Source organism: Cydia fagiglandana, chromosome 4 (genome assembly GCF_963556715.1).
Source record: "Cydia fagiglandana chromosome 4, ilCydFagi1.1, whole genome shotgun sequence".
Lineage (NCBI taxonomy): Eukaryota > Metazoa > Arthropoda > Insecta > Lepidoptera > Tortricidae > Cydia > Cydia fagiglandana.
Genome location: NC_085935.1, coordinates 10369556 through 10388787, shown reverse-complemented (window position 1 = coordinate 10388787; position 19232 = coordinate 10369556). Strand labels below are relative to the sequence as shown.

General features: G+C 36.2%; 1 protein-coding gene across 3 annotated transcripts in view; it reads right to left on the bottom strand.

The window, feature by feature from the left end:
- The window catches only part of LOC134663695 (sodium/hydrogen exchanger 9B2-like), a 55888-nt gene that overhangs the window by 4813 nt on the left and 31843 nt on the right, over positions 1-19232 (bottom strand). For 2 of the 3 annotated variants that reach the window (XM_063520144.1, XM_063520145.1), the window contains exons 3-9: positions 4903-4994; positions 2487-2586; positions 2238-2386; positions 1896-2127; positions 1336-1505; positions 609-823; positions 118-289 (exon numbers count right to left, since the gene is read on the bottom strand). In XM_063520144.1, coding sequence (XP_063376214.1) covers positions 118-289; positions 609-823; positions 1336-1505; positions 1896-2127; positions 2238-2386; positions 2487-2586; positions 4903-4994 — 1130 coding nt within the window. Of the gene's footprint in view, positions 1-117; positions 290-608; positions 824-1335; positions 1506-1895; positions 2128-2237; positions 2387-2486; positions 2587-4902; positions 4995-12436; positions 12982-19232 lie in introns of those variants that run through there. The other variant, XM_063520146.1, reaches the window with a different exon arrangement.

Here is a 19232-nt window from a genome sequence, read left to right as displayed (position 1 = left end):
GTTTTCTCTATTTTTCTAAAAAAGTACGGTTCTGCGCCTGGCCAAACAATTTCGATCTAATAATTTTTTTAAGTAAAATGTTTGTGCTTTTGACTCACAAAAATGCACACTACTGACCTGCGCCACCCCATCCGATTTCTTCCGAACCAATCACCGAGACTATCCCACCCGTCAACAACATCAGTACTCGAAGAGGCACGACAAAGGCATCGTTCTTTTCCGGCACTACCTTCACCAAGTAGCCGCAAGCTCCACCGAACACTATCCCAACAATTATACTCAAAGGACCCTGGAAAGTAAAGCATTTTACATGTTAATCGCATAAAATTTTATCAAAGTTATGTAACTGGAGTAAAGCGTAACGAGCATTTAATTGATAATTTTGAGTTTGATCTTTCAAGCTTAAGAATCAGCTTATCTAGAATGTACATTTAAAATTAGAAGTATTTTTGGTAAATACCGATTCGAAACAATGTAAAATTGCGAGAGAATAATTCGTAAAACAAGAACTCTTGTTTGAATAAAAAAAACGAAATGCATACTGTTTTGTTTCTGCCCAAAATTGAATTTCACAATAGTTAATAAATTATTCTTGAATTGATACGTACTTGAATAATATTCATAGTCATGGAGGAACTAGAGAACATGATGGAGGAGACAATTCCGAACACGGCTACACTGGCAGCATCATCGACTCCGGACACGGCGAGGACCAAAGTCGGGATGCCCTTAGATACTCCGTAGCCTTTGTTTCTGAGTCGGAATAGGCAAGGCACAATCACGGCGGGTGAAACGGCGGCTACTATCGATCCTAAAAGGAATGCTGCAAGAGAAACATTAGTCTATGAAAATAAGCCAGTCTAGAAGAGCGTGAGTTGCTTATAATATTAAGAAATGGGACCATACTCCACGTATACTATGTATACCTACGTTAAGCATGTAAATTAATGAAATTTTATTGTTAATAATTATTAACCAGCCAAGTAAACGATGCTTGTTTATGACTATTACATCTACATAATACATAATCCTTCAATTAGAAATCAAGGCTTTATATGGAATCTGACTGAAAGTAATACACAAGGACAATTACTGAGACAATTCACTCAATCCAATTCAACATTGGCATCGTTTAAATGTAATATAGATAATTAATCCTATTAAAAAGCCAGTCCATTTACTTAAATATAATAATTCATGATGTCAAATCCGGCCTAATGTCTTGGTTCAGTGGATTGTCATGGTTATAGCGCACGTGTAAAAGATCTACGAAGTTTTTTTTTCAACCGTGCAAATATCACGTAAGATTATTAGGAGTAATCATGACCAACGTACCCCAATCCCAAGGTAGCCCCAGCAAGAAGTGCCCCAACACTGCACACAGAACACACTCGAAGGTCCATGGTACCAAAGCTAGTTTAATTACAGTAAAGAAGAACTTTTTCATGGCAACGGGGTCCAGATCCAGGCCGGCTCGTGTTAAAATTATCGTTAAAGCTATTTTCCTGCAATAGATAAACATGGGATAAGTTATGATAATTTGTCTTTATATAGGTATATATGTTTTAGATATATTAGATTGCTACCTAATTCTGCCAGCGTAAATAATGGCTATGCAATATGGACAAAGATAAAGAAAACCAAAGTTACTTTCTAACACTGCGTGATAATAATACAAGGGACGAATGCTCTATCTAAATAAATCATGGTTACCCACGCGGTAAGCAGCACGACCATAAAATACGCCTGCTTTTCAATATCTTTTTGCACAGGAATTATGACCAATTTAATTACCTACATAATGTTACCTGCAGAATGCAGCACAAAGATTGTTTCTTGCTATCTACAGAAGATCTAAGGCTATCAACACTTATAGTAAGTAACATTTAACGAACCTTATATACGAGCAGACTTTTTGGTAATCTTCATCAAAGTGGACAAAACCAACATTCTTCATAATAATTCCTACGATAAGCATTCCTATGAGTGCCGGGAGCGTGGTTATCTTGACCATCAGCCAGCCGCCGAAGTAGGCCGCGATGGTGAGCACAGTCAGCGTGAACAGCTGCCCGCCGGGCGCCACGGTGTCGCCCATGATGATCCATACACCCGCCCACACCAGTATGCCTGCACCAAAACACTTATATTACCACCTACAATACCTCACTTTCATAAAACTTTCTAAGTAAGTACTTAAGTATTAATCGATTCATATAAATCGTAAAGGTTTAATTTACCAATGATGAATACTGATAAGGTCTGCGCGAACTGCCGGTATGATGGACATAGCGGGTATGGACATATCTTCTGCCAATGAGGAGGTTCCCACGAGGGAATGCCGGAGTCTTCTTGATGACACTTTGCACAACAAGCGTACCACCACGACCTAAAAGCAATCATAACGTTGTAGCCTAAAATCTAGTGATTCACTGAGTGAGTGAGTATCAGTCACTGTTAATATTCACCGTGAAAATACGCATGCTCACCTTTCTATGTGTTCACTTTGCTGGGATAATGCTTTTTTGGAATAAATAGAGGACGTCGTTGAATATTTCTTGTATCTTCCTTCGATGTGCGTTGGTCGATCTGAGGAGCAAACACGAGCGTTACTCGAGACTAAAGCGAATACAGTGATAGCAATCGATACAGTTAATATAGTATTGTCGTATTGTTCATGTCATGTGAACCGTCAAGTGTCGTCAAAGACATCTGCTCGTTCCTACACCCGCAGCCGTTATTAACTCCAGTGAGCTCCGTTACTCGGAACCCGTTGTTTATTTTAAGAACGATTAAAACTTTGCATGTAAGTTGACTCTTCACTCAACTTTCGATTAAATAATCGGATCAATTCAGTAAGATTTACGAGGAAGTTTACCTGACCTTTGGTTATTTTGGACAGGTTTTGACTATATGGATTTTATGAATAGGCTCACGATAGATAACGTCTATAATGGTTTTTTAGGGTCGTCATTATTGAAAGCGATAATGAGGACCAAAATATTACTGATGAAAGCCACAAGCAAGAGCGACGACGTAATGCGATGCAAAGTTTGAGTTGTTTCCTCATGTTGGCTGGTGGAATTGATTTTTAAGTTATGATTGATTGATTGAATAATATCTATTTAATAGCGTTCATTTAGATTTGATTTGTATTGTTTCAAAGTTTGAATTTTGTGGTGAAAAATTTTGTGTCCCACTACGTAGCAAAGTTAGTTTGACCAATGAAACCCTGGAACAATCCTTGAAACCTTTGCAACGCTATGGATACCCATTTTAAATTAAAAGCAAATATCTATTTATTGTTCTACAAGGGGGATAAGTTGTGGATTAAACTAATATTGATAGGTAACCGAGTAAGTTTAAGAATCCAAAATTCAAACACGAGCGTTGCAAGGCACGAGTTAAACAAAATTTGTTACCAAGTGAATCACAATATGTTTCACCACACTAAGGCGATGGAAATTCTAGCCGTATTACATATTTATCATTCAAAGTCACTTGATGTTCCATCTTTTTGCCCGTATTTTGTAAGTTATTTTACTCAAACGTTATTAGCGACGATACGATTACTTTCATATACCTAACGATTTATTGATTTTCATCAACAAATCAAGCAATTTTCATTTTTGAAGTGAAAACTTCTTTAGCAGCTCTGTGCACTTTTTGTGATGGGAAAAATAAAACTTTTTCACTGGTCGTGGTCGCGACTAACTAACTGATGACCCAGCAAAATGTTAAAACAGAGATTTGTGTCTATATTATTTTATCCTTTTTAAAGTCGTTTTGGAACTAGTATGGTAAAAATATATTAAAGCATTCAACAAAAGTAATTCCAGTGACATGTTATTGAAGTCTTTGTTCAATGGCTGCGGTCAGCCAGTACACGTATTGTTTCCGCTGTTTGTTATGTTCAGCTTCATTGGATATGGGTTTGTAGAAATGGATTTTATTTTTATGTGGTTATATGTCGGACTTGTAACACATCCAAACGGTTTTTAATATCTGCCCATTTCTAAAAAAATGTACATCAATTAAGATTCCGATGCCGTAAGATTTTATCAAATTTTCGTTATTTTTTACAAAATAAAAATCAGTGTTTATTATTTTTGATATGTTAAGGTTCTGTTAAACTTACGAGTAGGTACGTTTATAATTTAATTACGTTTGAAACTTCGAAAAGGAATTTATTGTAAATTAAACTCAACAATGTCTTAATAGGTACCTACTACAAACGGATTTAGAAATTCTTATTACTTTGACGGATATGAATGTTAATAGCATAAATAAATAAATAAAAAATATATTTTCTTCATTAAACCAAACAGATTTACAATATGCTAATTGGTGTCTCTTTTTAAGTATCGATATAGGTACTAAATATTGTTCACATTGTGTGGAATTAAAGGTTTTTTATTTTATTTTATTTATAATTTTTTACAAGCCAACTTTTCTAAACATTTTACACGTCTTTATAACATTGACAAATAATGACAATAAGGTGGTGTAAATATATTTTTGGAACGTTGGCCTCTAAAGATGTTTGTAAACTCGATCGTAGGTACATTTCTTGTCATATAATATAACGTTTAGAAGTCAGGTAAGTCCTAACTCGTCATCTATCTCTCACTTCCTTTCATGTTAGCTTGTATAAAACTTGCACCCAAAGATGCAATTATTTAGCTTAATTATTTGGCTTCAGTTATTTGGTTGATATAACATATAGTAGAAATTAAGAAAATGAATCTAAAAAAAATCCAAACTAAATTGTTGCCATGCATTTTACGTCAAAATGTGACAGTTACGTAGGAAGTGGCGCCCTCATTTTTTTTTAAATTTTTTGTCTGACTATACAAGGCAGCAAGTGCATGCTACAATTTTATAGTTAAAAAACAAATTACTTACCCCAAGATGTATCCAAGTCTCCTGCCATAGCATTGTGGAGGTTGCTTTTTCGCCGCGATGGCCCCTCCGCTTGACTTGACACGCGGCCATTCCTTTGGATAAAAAAAAGATAATTTTAATTAATTATTTTGTTTGAAAATTGCAAGAATTAATTTGACGTATTGATTCTTCTAACAGTTAGATTAATCTACTTTTCAACAAAATAAATTAAAATTTAAGTCATTTTATCTACTGAGGCGGAAATTTAACTCCTATTGTGTACATAGGTAAAAAAAAGCTTCGTGGCCCGTTTTTTAAAATTTAGGTTTCATAAATAAGGTTCTGGCTTGTCACTACAATTAAATTTGCTAAATCTCCCGAAAGAAGCCCATTAATGTAAGTTTTTTCACATTGGCAGGTTAATCGGATTATCGACGACGGATAGTAATAATTAAATTAGTTCAATACGCTGCCAGTATTAATGTCATGGCAGTAGTTTTAACATACTCATCACATATAGGTACTTAACATAGTCATCAGGCACACGCCTGTTAATCATAAATTAATTTATTTGTTTATAATTTATTTATGTTTATAACACATATAAAAAGTAATATTATAGAAATTTACAGACTAGGGTCGATGGGTACCCGGGTAAATGTGCCTAGCACGCTGTTGGCGTTGCCTCTTTGAACAGCCAGCAAAATATGCTGGACTAAATATGCGCCGCATCTGGGGGTCGCCGCTAATTAATTTATTTTGTATCTGTCGGAAAGTTTTGATTATTCACGATCTAAAATTTCTGACGTGAAATGGTTGCACTGTTAGGATCTAGATATGTAATACTTTGGTTGAATTTGTATATAATATGCTAGGCAAATTTGGTGCATAAAACCCGTTTGTGTTTCCTAAATTTGATATTTGCTTTATCGTGGTGTAATATACCTAATATCGTGTGTAAAATTGGTAGCATTCAATGAACGGGAAATCGGCCGAGGACGAGCATTCCACACTAAAACTCTCTCTTTTGCAGGACACTTTTTGCCATTTGTCTACTGAGAGGGAGAGGGAAATATTAAATACCTTTACAGTACATTAATCAATTAATTTAGATGTTATCAATCTAATTTACATGCATGTTTAAATCCGTAATAATTCTATATAACAATTTAGAATTTTTATTATTTAGACCTCTTGACGAGTAAATTCCTCCTCCATTTTACTCCACATTTCCCTGTCTTTGACTATTGTTACCCAGTCGTCGCCGACGCATGTTGATACAAAATAAGAAATAAACTAATAATTTTTAAGAAAAAAAAACCGACTTCTATGGGGCCCGGTGAAAGATTATGGTAGATGGTGCACTATGTAGAAAAGGAGGTAAAAACAGTACTTTCTAGTAGCATTTCGTTTCCGTGAGGGTCGTAGTTATCTAGCCTAACCTAACCCACTTCTCTGATAGCAGTTCCGTTCTGTGAGGATCGCAATTCGAACCTAATCAAACCCACTTTTCTAGTAGCATTTCGTTTCTGTAAGACTCGCAGTTCTAACCAAACCTAACCCACTTTTGTTCGGTTCTGTGAGGATCGCAGTTCAAACCTAACCTAATCCACTTAACGGCGCATGCGGTGCGGTGTACGGGAGTTTGAGCGGGAGGGGTTTGGCATCATCATACCCACATTTTATGGTAGGTAATCATAGTGGTTTATTTAGTTTAGGTATCATAGTGGTTTTCCGGGTCAAGGTCCGGGTCTCTGAGTCAGAGTCCGGGTCCGAGTCCCGGTCCAAGTCCGGGTCCGGGTCCGGGTCCGAGTCCGGGTCCGAGTCCGGGTGCGAGTCCAGGTCCGAGTCCGGGTCCGAGTCCGAGTCCGAGTCCGGGTCCGAACCGGATCCGGGTATGAGTCCGGGTCCCAGTCCAAGTCAAAATCGAAATTCGAAATCACCAAACATGTACTATCGTCGTCGTTGAAGAGTTCTGTTCTGATCATCATCAGCAGTTCCACTTCATCAAATGCGACAGTTTTTAATGTAAATGCTTGATTTTATGCTGAAAATACAAAAAATTCTATACGTATGCCTTTAAGATTTGAGGAGTTCCCTCGATTCCTTATGGATCCCATCATCAGAACTCGAGCTTGACAGAAATGTGGCTTAAAAACTAAACTTGCTTAACAAACATAACGAAGAGGACAAATCGCCAAACGTGAACTATGCGTCGTTGAAGAGTTCCGTTCTGATCATCATCAGCAGTTCCACTTCATCAAATGCGACAGTTTTTAATGAAAATGCTTGATTTTCTGATGAAAATACAAAAATCTCTATACGCATGCCTTTAAAATTTGAGGAGTTCCCTCGATTTCTCATGGATCCCATCATCAGAACTCAAGCTTGACAAAATTGTGGCTTAAAAACTTAACTTGCTTAACAAACATAACGAAGAGGACCAATCGCCAAAGGTGAACTATGCGTCGTTGAAGAGTTCCGTTCTGATCATCATCAGCAGTTCCACTTCATCAAATGTCACGTTTTTGAATGTATATGCTTGATTTGTTGATAAAAACATAAAAATCACCATATGTATGCCTTTAAGATTTGAGGAGTTCCGTCGATTCCTCATGGATCCCATCATCAGAACTGGATTTTGACAAAAACGGGACCAATCTGTATGCATATACATACAATCAAAAAAATCATTTTCAAAATCGGTCCAGTAATGACGGAGATATGGAGTAACAAACATAAAAAATAAAAATAAAAATAAAAAAAATAAAAAACATACAACCGAATTGATAACATCCTCCTTTGGGATTTGGAAGTCGGTTAAAAAGAATGAGATGAGCGATGCTGACACCTCTGAAGTTACCGAGCAATAGCGCCTATTGACAACCGACAGTAAGTGATTGTAAATTTAACGTTTAAGTACTTATTAAGTCTAATATTTCCTATTCCGCTTGGCTTGCCTGTACCTGTCGACATTTTGAGAGTTTTGTAACAATCTGTGCATGAGGTACTCCTATCCTATTCTTGTTAACATAATTTGCTTTTCAATATATTGTCATAATAACTAATTCCTTCAGCAAATGCGCATGTAGGTACATAAGCAATTATAAAGTAGTCGGATTTATTCGCTATCAAGTTGTTATATCGACCTTAGGACAGGTCTGTAGAGAGGAATGAGCTGGCCGCAGTGATGGCGGAATGCTTGTTTAGGCTTCCCGTAGATGAATTAATTTTTTTTGCGTAATATATTGCAAAGACACATTTAAACTCAAATCAATAGGTTTATCGAACTAACAGGCTAATTAGAACGGGAATAAACGAGTTATTAAGTAGAATAATATTGGAATCAGCTGTCATACGCGCGGGCGTCTCGCGCGAATTAAAATGAACGCGCGAATGACAGCTAACTGATATGATTCCAATATCATTCTAATATCGGATTGTTATCAGTGTATGTTTGAATTGGCCTGTACCTAAGTCAGCAGAATTGTCTTCCTTATTCCTGGTAACACTCGATTGTCTACAATCGAGGATAGGAGTAGGAATTATACTAAATTGTTCTTCGGGGTAAAAGTATGTAGGTACGTCGAGACAGATATTTAGCGTCTCTAATCTCTATAAGTTGCAGATGAGTGATGAAAATTGATGGAAAAGTACAGTCAGCGATAAAATCTTGTGTATGAAATGAAAATTTCAACAAATAACTTACATTCCTATTACCGTCTATGTTATTATAGGTATGTATCATACCTACGATATAAAATCGAGTTCCATTATATTAAATGCAATAAATATATTTTAAAACTGTACCTACACGGGATGGAAAATTGATATCTACAGCACAAAAAGTATGATCGACTGATCGTGTACGGGGATCTTAATACGCTTTGCGATCGTCGCGGGTCGCGGCAGCCGGCAAGCCTCCGCGAGACGTCATGTGCTAGCTTGTGAATTGTTGATCCTATGTGGGTCACATTGGGCACTACGTACTTGCTATACCTATGAACACGACCATACCATATACACCTTTAAGAAGCTTCAGTTATGGCTTAGATTATCGTTTGTCGCGCCATTATAAGTCGTAAATGTCATGGTTGTGCGAACGATTAATAGAACGTATTATTCGCATAATCGTTACAGGAAAATACTTTTAAAAGTGTTAAGACATTGAGATATTGGCATAGGAAAGTTTGATTACCGCGATGACGCAATAGTCAAACGCGTCTATGTTTTATTTAACAATCGAACGTGCGTGCGAAATGATAAGGTACCTACCTAGGCGATACACATTAAGCCAAGCGCGCACCACGATTTTTTGTCGCGCGATAATTTAGTCGCAGAAATGTAACGTATGGGTTTATATGGCGGTGCGCGCATATGCGACAAAAAAATCGCAGCGATTTTAAAATTGTGATTTGTTACATTTTTCCGCGACAGCGCGCGACGCGATTGTCGCAAAGTGAATTGCAGCATACGAAGCTGTATGGCCCCGCGCGCACTGCGATAATAAAATCGCAGCCGGGACCTCAGTCGGCATTTCGCTCTCCAAGCGTCAACATATCGGAACCTGCTTCTCCAATGGAGTTACAAAATGAGACGCTAGATGTTGACCGTTTAATTATAGAAATAGAAGGAGATCACCTTTGTGGTATAAATACTCAGTCATACAGCGATTGCATATTGTTTCACGACAAGCGACTGGTACGACATCCATGTCGAGAATGAACAAATCGTCGACTTTTTCATCGCAGTGCGCGCACTGAATTTTCTGCGATAAATTACAGCGCGATTCTAAAATCGTGTCGCAAAAATTAAAATCGTGGTGCGCGCTTGGCGTCAGTCGTGATTTATGTATGAAATGTGGGTTGTGAGTCATTCCTTAAAACTTTTCACAAGTCGTCAGCGACGGGGACTACATGAATGAAATCTAGGTAAGCTTTATCCTAAAAGATTAGCCGTGCTTAATTTATTTTAAATTCTCATAAGGCCATAACATAAAGCGTTTGTAGTGTTACGCGTGGCATACAATGGCATACTCTACAAAGTGAAATGCGCATTTACTTGACGTTGGTCTTTCCTTTTCTAACCGAGTCACATTTTTTTGTTGGCCCAGTTAAAATTTACTAGTCAATTCGAGTTTTAGTTATTAGACACTGACAGATCTGTATCATATCGGAATGAGATCTAATAACTAAAACTCGAATTGACCTGTTTTTTTATTGTATGTGTCGTTCTACACGTGTTCAGTGCATGCTCATTCAAGTCTTGGAATTTGGTTGCTACCCGAACCTGACAGAGCGCCTATATTATGAAAGCTTCGTTGACAAGACCTCCGAGGTCACAATCTAGAAATCAAATTATACTTGTGTTTCAGATGTAAACGTTTTGAAAATAATATACCTATAGCAGGCGTGGTTCACTCCGCGATTTCGTCGCTTTGCTACAGGTAGCTAAAAGTACATCCGTTCCACCTCAATTTTGGGGAAAGCCATAAGTCGCGCGTGGCGCTGTCGCCACCTAGACCATAGGTATCTGTGCTGATCGTATCAGACGCGTTTTGTTGGAGAGTGAGTCTTCTGTACCTAGTACTATTATTTATTCTGTGCCTATAGTAGTCTGTATTTAAAAAAATAGTAAACAAACAATGTGTACATTTTCGGGTAGTTATAACATTTATTGGTTAACCGACCAAATACAAAATCGCCTGGCTCAGTCACTGTACGACCTGACTTTAATCTACATTATTTGATCACGTAATGTTTTCATCTACCCTTAACTGGCTTAAGGAGCCATTTAAGGGTCGATTTTGTTTACTTTTATTTAAATACCTAAAGATACAAAGTATAGTTTTTGGCAGTTACCTAATTACAAAATCGAAATCTAGATATTTACATACCCGGTCAGTTTCAACAGAATTTGCCAACAACCAGAAATACGGTATTTAATTTATAAGCTCTGGTCAATGTTGAGTTATCATCATCATCATCATCTCAGCCATAAGACGTCCACTGCTGAACATAGGCCTCCCCCTTATGTTGAGTTAAGCTCTGTGCAATTAAGGTAATAGGTACGCCACGCAATATTAGATGGTGCTCGTAGCTTAAGATTAACAATAGGGTATTATACTGTATTTAAAATAAATTATTATACACTTGAAAAAAAGCACCAGATAATTATTAGAAAAACTGAGAAAGGAGTTTTTTTAAACACAAGTTCTATTTAATAAATCGGATAGAAATATAAAAAGTAGGCGAGTTGACCGTGACATCACGATGTAATGTTTCATATAAATCCCATATAAGCAAACCGTTTTTACAGCTTTAAAAAAGTAACAGATTTAACTTGTAGGAAAATAGCCTATTGACTGCGTGTTTCGTCTTTAAAGGAAGTTAGTGTAGGTCAGTAAACAAACAATTACCACCTATATTGTTATTCGATTAAATTAAAGTAATGTAATTCCGGCCCGGACACGGCCCGGTCTACCATAAGTCACCCTTTATAGGCTCGCCCGTGCGTCTATCTGTCCGTCTCTCACAGGCTTCACAGCCTATTTTTCCCAAAACTTCTGGACCAATTAAATTGAAATTTGGTACACATGTATTAAGTTTGTAACCCAAAGATGGACATGTAAGGTAAACGAAAGAATTTTAACATGGGTGCCACTTTTGGGAGGTAATTGAGAAAATAAAAAAAAAAGATTTACAGTTAAATACATATCAAATAATAGAGTTCATTGTGAGAACCTCAAATATATTATTTTTATAATTTTAGAATAAACAGTTTAGAAGTTTTAGAAGAAACGTGCAGTCAAGCGTGATTCGGACTAAATTACTTTAAAGACATTTACTCACGCTTCACTTATAGTTCGTATTTTTTAGCATTAAAAAGAACTTCAAAGAAGGTGAGCGATCTTGTCAAGTCTTTTTATTGAAAAACGCTTTTTAGAAATCAATAACTATTACGAAGCAGAAGAAAAGATAAATGATCGTATTAGATTCATAATTGTTACATATTTGCCGTTACTTATTTTTAAAATGTGTTTTTCAATTAAAAGACACGTCAACATTGTTTACTTTATTTCTAATGCTAAAAAAACGAATTATAAAAAATACATTGTTAAAAACTGTGTAATGCACGGAACTCTTGGAACGCGAGTCTGACTCGCACTTGGCCGGTTTTTTAACAGCTGGTGTTATGCATGTAACTTACCAATTACTATAAGTACAATATGCAACCTGTACCTGATTATTTAGATAGATAAAAACAGAACAGATAAGATGGAAAAGAAAACGGATAGTTAGTTATATTATTAGGTAGACGTGATCAGGTTCAATGGTAATTGAATAATATACAATATGTACTTTTTCGTAAGAAATAAATACTACCTGCTTTTATGCTTTCTTGAATATCAAGCGTATTAAATGATGTTCTATTACGTTAACAACGGTACGAGTTATTATTTTTATAATATGTAAGATCTACTATTACTACTAGTAATTTTGTTTGTGGTTATAAAATTGAAAAGCTTCAAAACGCTTATTTTGATAAAACTTACCAATGCCGGTTAGTGAGAGCTTCTGTCTCGAGGGATGAATCGGATGGTAAGTAGCTGTCGTAGTGACAATTACTAAGGCTGCTGTGAGACATCCTACATGGCACTCGGGGATTGTTCAATAGACGTGAGGTTAGCGGTAGTGTCGCGTGCGCGGAGGCATACTGTTGAGCCCAGCGCGCTTCATACCTATGTCGCGGCGAATGTGCATCTTATAATAAGCGAAGGTTCGGCTGCGGCTGAGCCGCCCACCGCGCCTCACCCCGGGCACGTGACTGCCGAGCGCAGCTGAATTTCACCGGCCGGCGGACCGGTCATTGGCCGACATGTAAAAAACTCACTTGTGAACAACAGTGAGCCCTGTGCCATAGAAATTCGCGTACGCAGCCCGCGGCTACAGCAGCGTTTATGCCGATACGAGGACGACGACTAAATACTTCGATTGTTGGGCGATACGCGGCGGAAGTCTGCTATATGTTGATACGAGAGTTCCAAACAACGCTCGTAAGTAGGTACCTACAGCAGAGGCTCCCGCGCCGCTTCGGCGAGGTACTCGCTACCCACACCCGAGCGCGTTCGCAACCTCGCGCCCTCTGACAGGACACGCGGTATTTTAATGCTATGAATCATGCGTTACGGTTACAATTCATTACTTTATGTTTCTAATAGATTTTTACCGTAATGTGTACTCAATCGTTACAAACATCTTGATAAACGTCTTTAACTGTCACAGCATAGGTATTTCATGCCGAGTTGTTGAGGCGAGTAGTTACTATAGGATATTTAATCCGAAAAGTCACTTTTATTCCAGGAAGTTAACATTAACCAATGGAATATTTTAGGACCATTCGACACTTAAGCTATTAACTAAACAAATTCAAACCGCCAAATACTAAAGATTTAAGTTATACACGGTGTAACATGAGTAAATAAAATTAACAGCGTATTCCTGATCATATTTAGAGACAAAAATGTCCTATAAACTTTTTGATATTCGCCTAGTTTCAGAGATATTATTAATTAAAAAAAAAAAGTTTTTATTGTTACATGGTGTAAAAGGCATTTTTGATGGTGATGTTGCTGCTTAAGGGACGTAGTCTAAATATCCTTATTGATAGATGTCAAAAAGTGACAAGTAACACTTTGCAAAAAGTAGGTTCTACGAAAAAAAAATTTAAAAATCAATTTTAAGTGACAAGTTTACCAATAACATTTATTATTTATGTACAAATACATTCAAAAAATTGAAAAAAACGAAACAAAAAATATTTTTTTTTGGCGAAATTGACCTAAACTCATATTACATTTTTTACTTCTTTTGACCTCAGAAATGCGTGGTTAAAATTATTCGGTTTCCTCATGTTACACCGTGTATAGTCAACTAACTACGAACCCAAATAGGATAGATAACTACGAACCTAGTTGGAGTTAAATCAATTGGTGTTTTGAGAAAGGGTACAGTTGGAACGCAAAATAAAATAGAACATTGCTTAAAAAATGTCGGACGAACATAAGAAAAATTATGTTCGGGCCTAGATTAAATTTAAAATTATAGTTCGTTTTTTTAGCATTAGAAATAATGTAAACAATCTTGATGTGTCTTTTAATTGAAAAATACATTTTAAAAATAAGTTACGGCAAATATGTAACAATTATGAATCTAATACCATCATTTATAACTCTTCTGCTTTCATAAGTAATAGTTACTGATTTTTTAAAGCGTTTTTCAATTAAAAGACATGTCAAGATAGCTTACCTTCTTTCAAGTTCTTTCTAATGCTAAAAGAAAACGAACTATAGGTATGTATATTTTTTACCAGACGGTTCTGCTTAGTGCTAAAAATGAATACCTAATACCTTGACGTTGGCGGAATCATCGACAATATCGATGGAGCCATAATACCCAAAGATTGATTGATTGAATACCTAATACCTCCATACATTTGCCGAATGCATGCAAAACAATACTGAACGATATTCTACCAAGTGGTTAACATATCATGGACACATAATTCAATTTTAAACATATGATATTTTTTCGCTATCATTGTATGAGTTCGAGTGAGAATCCCAGTCTTATCAAACCAATATCATATTTTTAAAATTAGAATATACCTCCAATAAGTCTAGTAATATATTTATTACATACGTTAAACAAATACATATAAGTGTAATAATGCTTGAATACCGATATTAGTAATAAATCAATTGTCTCCATGACGAAATAACTAAAGTGTCCGTGACGAAATAGTCTGAATAGAGCGTGTGGAGTTTTTTTTTGTTATTCGAATTTTGCTTTGTACGAATATTCACTTGACAATTATCACGCTTGAAATCATGTGACTCTGATACACAAAAAACTGGTCATGATAAATGCAGAATCCGAGTGCTCAATCATACTAATACATTTACCTCGGTAAAAACCAGTGTAATTATGACCGCGAGATCCACAGCTTAGTACGTGATATATACTTTCAGTTTCACTGGTTACCGGTGAGCTCAATTACACTACTCTGCCGCTCGCTCGTGATGGGAATATATTTAGAACAAGATCATGTATGTGAAGTTAGTACTTACCTACGAAACCAGATATAAATAGATGATGCGAGGAAAGGGGACGGCCGATTCTCCTTACAAAAATATGAATGAAAATATTAAATAGACCCCATTTTCCTCTCTGGATAATGGCATTGTGGAAAACATTTTTACATAATTTCATGTAAGTAGGTACATTAATCATAGCTGTACCTCTAAGTTTGACTTTTTTCAATGGCTTTTAATTCTTGTAAAAATTAGGAGCAATAAACAGATATCATAAAATTTAAATGCGTTTCTCTTTTAATAATTAAAATGTCGAAAAAAAATCAAACGTCGGGGCATAGCTGTGGTTGATATATTTACCAAAAATGGTGTCAAGATATTTTCAATAAATGTTAATATCCGGAGAGCAAAATGAGAGCTACATTTGTATGAAAAGGCGATTTCGTATGGGTCATCGTAAATGTACTTAAATACATTTTGGGGTTGTGTCATAACGTTGTTCGTCTATTAGTGCTTTGTTGAAACTCATAATGCCTCAATTACTGCCGAGTTAGTTTACCAATTTATTTAAGTCGTGAAATGCGAACCTTAAATAGTACATTATTGCAGAGGCCGGGAAAGGGCAATTCGTGGATGAGTTTCGATTTTGTCGGACGACGCGAAGCGGAGTCCGACAAAGAAGACGAATCCACGAATTGCTATTCCTGCCGAGGCATATATAGTGCTTTTCTCCAAACATGCGAGGAAATAAGCTAAAATAATTATTATTTAAGCATCAAGCATCACTCAAATCAAACCTTCACATCCAAAATGTCAAAAACAAGTTCCCTCTTTAATTAATTTTTAAAAGTTAAAGGCACAAACTTATTCTGCCATTCAGTACCATTCAATATTCGTTCATTCAATATAATTGCGCAATATAGTTTGTCAAACCAACTTTTCAGTCAGTAAGAACCAGGAAAACTACACCCATCCTTTTCTTTTGGGTGCTAGTACTAGTGTAAGACAAAGATAGTATGATTCTCTTTGTCTATGTTTGAACTGAGAAAGTCCTTTGACAAACTATGTAAGCTTTATGAACACGGATGAGATTAAAAAAAAATATAAAGATTATTATCTTTGATTTTATTAAGCAGTATTCGCACGATCATACACGTGAAATGATAGCTGATCGGGTCGTGTAGAAGCGGCTCGCGGCAATAATAATTGGCTGTTTGCGTTTTTTATTATTAAAAAGTAAAAAACACTACAGTAATAAGTTATTACTGTAGTGTTTTTTTACTTCCCGTCCGCTAGAACAGGACAGCGATAGTTTGATGTTTTTTAGTTAGAGTTTGACATTAACGAAGAACTTCCCGTACTATTTTTGCTACAGTAAGGTGAACATTTCCGAGCATATTGGAGAAAAAAATATTAATTTGCATTGTCGGGGCATAAAATCATACTCGTTGGGCAACCCCAAGTTAATTTGGGTTATATTTTTTTGGAGATCTGTCGAATGTGGTCCTTAAATTATATTTTAATAGCTAAGCATGGATATCGAGTTCTATGGACAAAAAGCCTACCCCGCAAGAAGTAAGAAATAAATGAATATTCTGTATATAAGAAAAAAGCAAGTACATATGTATTGGATGTTTGATGGCGATGTGACTAATAAGGTAATAAGGGTAGCTGGAAGAGATCCCTTAACGGGATAAGTTCGCCTTTGTACACATTTACTGTATTCTCTCTGTGTTATGTACTTGTTTTGTGCAATAAAGTGTTTACTACTACTACTAAGGACTGTTCAGTTTACTAAGCGGACACTCTTACACCTCTTTTAATCGGCGAATTTAAAATCAATTGACGTACAGCTCATAACAATATAATTAACAATCCCTTATTTATCAATTGCTACATATTTGTTCCCATAATAGTCAAATATTTTTCCCGAAGGACCGAACAAATTTGGAACATAGCAAGTTAGTTCTGCAATAAGGATGCACAGGCTAGTATTCACTGCGAAAAATCGTAAATATGTACAAATTTTCCAAGTTAAACGTGAATAAAATTATTAAAACATTTGAAGGGCATCATATGCTTGAAGATTTTACAAAATCCCGGCACAGAAGCGGCCCGGCCAATCCAGAAACAAAAGTATTGTCATGCGGCTGTTAAAATCAATAAATTACTTATCGGTTCGCGAAATTCCTAAGACAGCAGGCGTTAGAGTAGGCACAGATTAAAATATAAGAAGTATGTACAATAAATGGACCCATAGAAAGAAAAAAATGGACAAAAGAATTACAGAGCAGCGAAAGCAATCGAAAAAAAGAAGCGTCAAACTGTACTACATTTTACATTAAGATAAATTTCGTAGCATTTTAATGGACAACGGAAAATGCGTAAAATGTTGCTGTAGTACGTTACCAATGGCCCTGATGCTACCATGCCGTTGTAGAAGATCATATATTCGACGAGGAGAGTAACATCAAAATTGACCAATTCATGAAGAAAGTCCTTGTCTGGCAGGCAATTGGTTCCTGTGGCCTTAAAAAGTTTGTTCTATTTTGCGACATGAACTTTGGTTGCGACATTTACAGAAAATAATGCATCTAATAACGAGTACTTTCCGTCTATCAGACGCATAATGTCACCTCTTCATTTCGGCCTGATTTGGCAAGTGCCCACTATGCTGGTCAGAAAGTAAAGCTACTGAATTTGAAAAACATTGATTTCGTTCAAAAACAAGTCAACTCATCTAATTGCCCGGAGCTCCACTCCATCGAGTGGCACTAGACCAATGTGAAGATGCACTTAAAAAAGGGTAGATGAGAAGCTAAAACATTGAAAGAATTCAAACGAATGTTGTTTACAACTTGTCAAAAAGTGTCAAAAATTTATGTGCAGGCACTTGAACGGCGCAACCGTGTAAAAGTACGAAAATCTTACCGATGTTATTATATTATACTATATTTACATTAAAATGTTTTGCGTTGGTTTCCGTTTTTATTATATTTATCTAAATAAAGCGATTCCAGAATTAGAAAAATGTAATTTATACTTTTTTGTGTGTCCGCTTAATAAAATGAACAGTCCTTACTACTAATGAGTCTCAGTGTATACCAAAATTCGTGTCTTTAATATTGTTATGCGCCTGCAAATTTACTACCATCCATATTTTCATTGGATAAACACGGGTAAAGCAATGAATGGCTCGCGGCATGGAAAGTAGGCGTTTAAACCATGCAGGCATCTATAACATTTTCAATATTTTGAACGTTAAGGAAATAATACGAAAATAAATGCTTTTGTCACTATGGATTTTTACAGAAGAATCTCCTTCAAAATAATCGTGACGTGTAATGTTGTAATGTGATCATGCTACAATAAACAAAATCATTTACTCTCTGAACAATCAATGAGTCATTGTAGTAACCTTACTACATAATTAAGTGTCCGTATTTATAAATAAATATAAACACGTGTCACTATCATGTGACTAAATTAAATTACTTAGAGATAAACCTTATGTGAACGGCACAGTCTTTTCTTATGTTTGATACAAATAGCACGCCCAGATCATTAGACCCTCGATTCTAGGCATAGAATTTAGTTTAATAAAGGTTATTTACTATTGGGAGAGGTCTAATATAAGTGGTAGGTACTTAGGTTACCCAAGGCAGTCACGTGATGTGTGCAAGAGACGGATGACTAATTCACTGTTGTGTACGACTTGCTAGGTTGCTAGTGAAAGGTACCTACGCTAAATATTATAAAGATGGCACTGGGTTGCGTATTTGTCTTATTAAGACATCGGTGGACTAGAACGTATCCTTACGCCTCCTGCGAGACTTTACCTAGAATCTAGATATAGGTACCAAAATGATCTAATATTAGTGAAGTTCTTGGTTGCTATTCTCTATAAAACTATGATCAATGTTAATGTGAAGCTTTGAAATGTAATAAATAAACTAATAAATTGTCAGTAGTAGGTAAATTCTTTAAAAGTGATCCATACACATTTCGTCAATTTTCTATTTAAGTAATTTGTACAATAGTAAAAAATACCACACTTTGTCACTAAATAAGTAATAGTACTACCGTAAAGAGAGGAAACTTCATACACAACCGAACTTTGACAGCGGTTCAGGGTCGAATCATGCTGTCCCTTTCTAATATATGGCACTATCCCATTCAGCTGTTTAGGGTTGTCAAATGCAAGCCGTTATCTTATCTGTGGTCGTGCACGCAAACGGACATTAAGTTGTGTCAACCC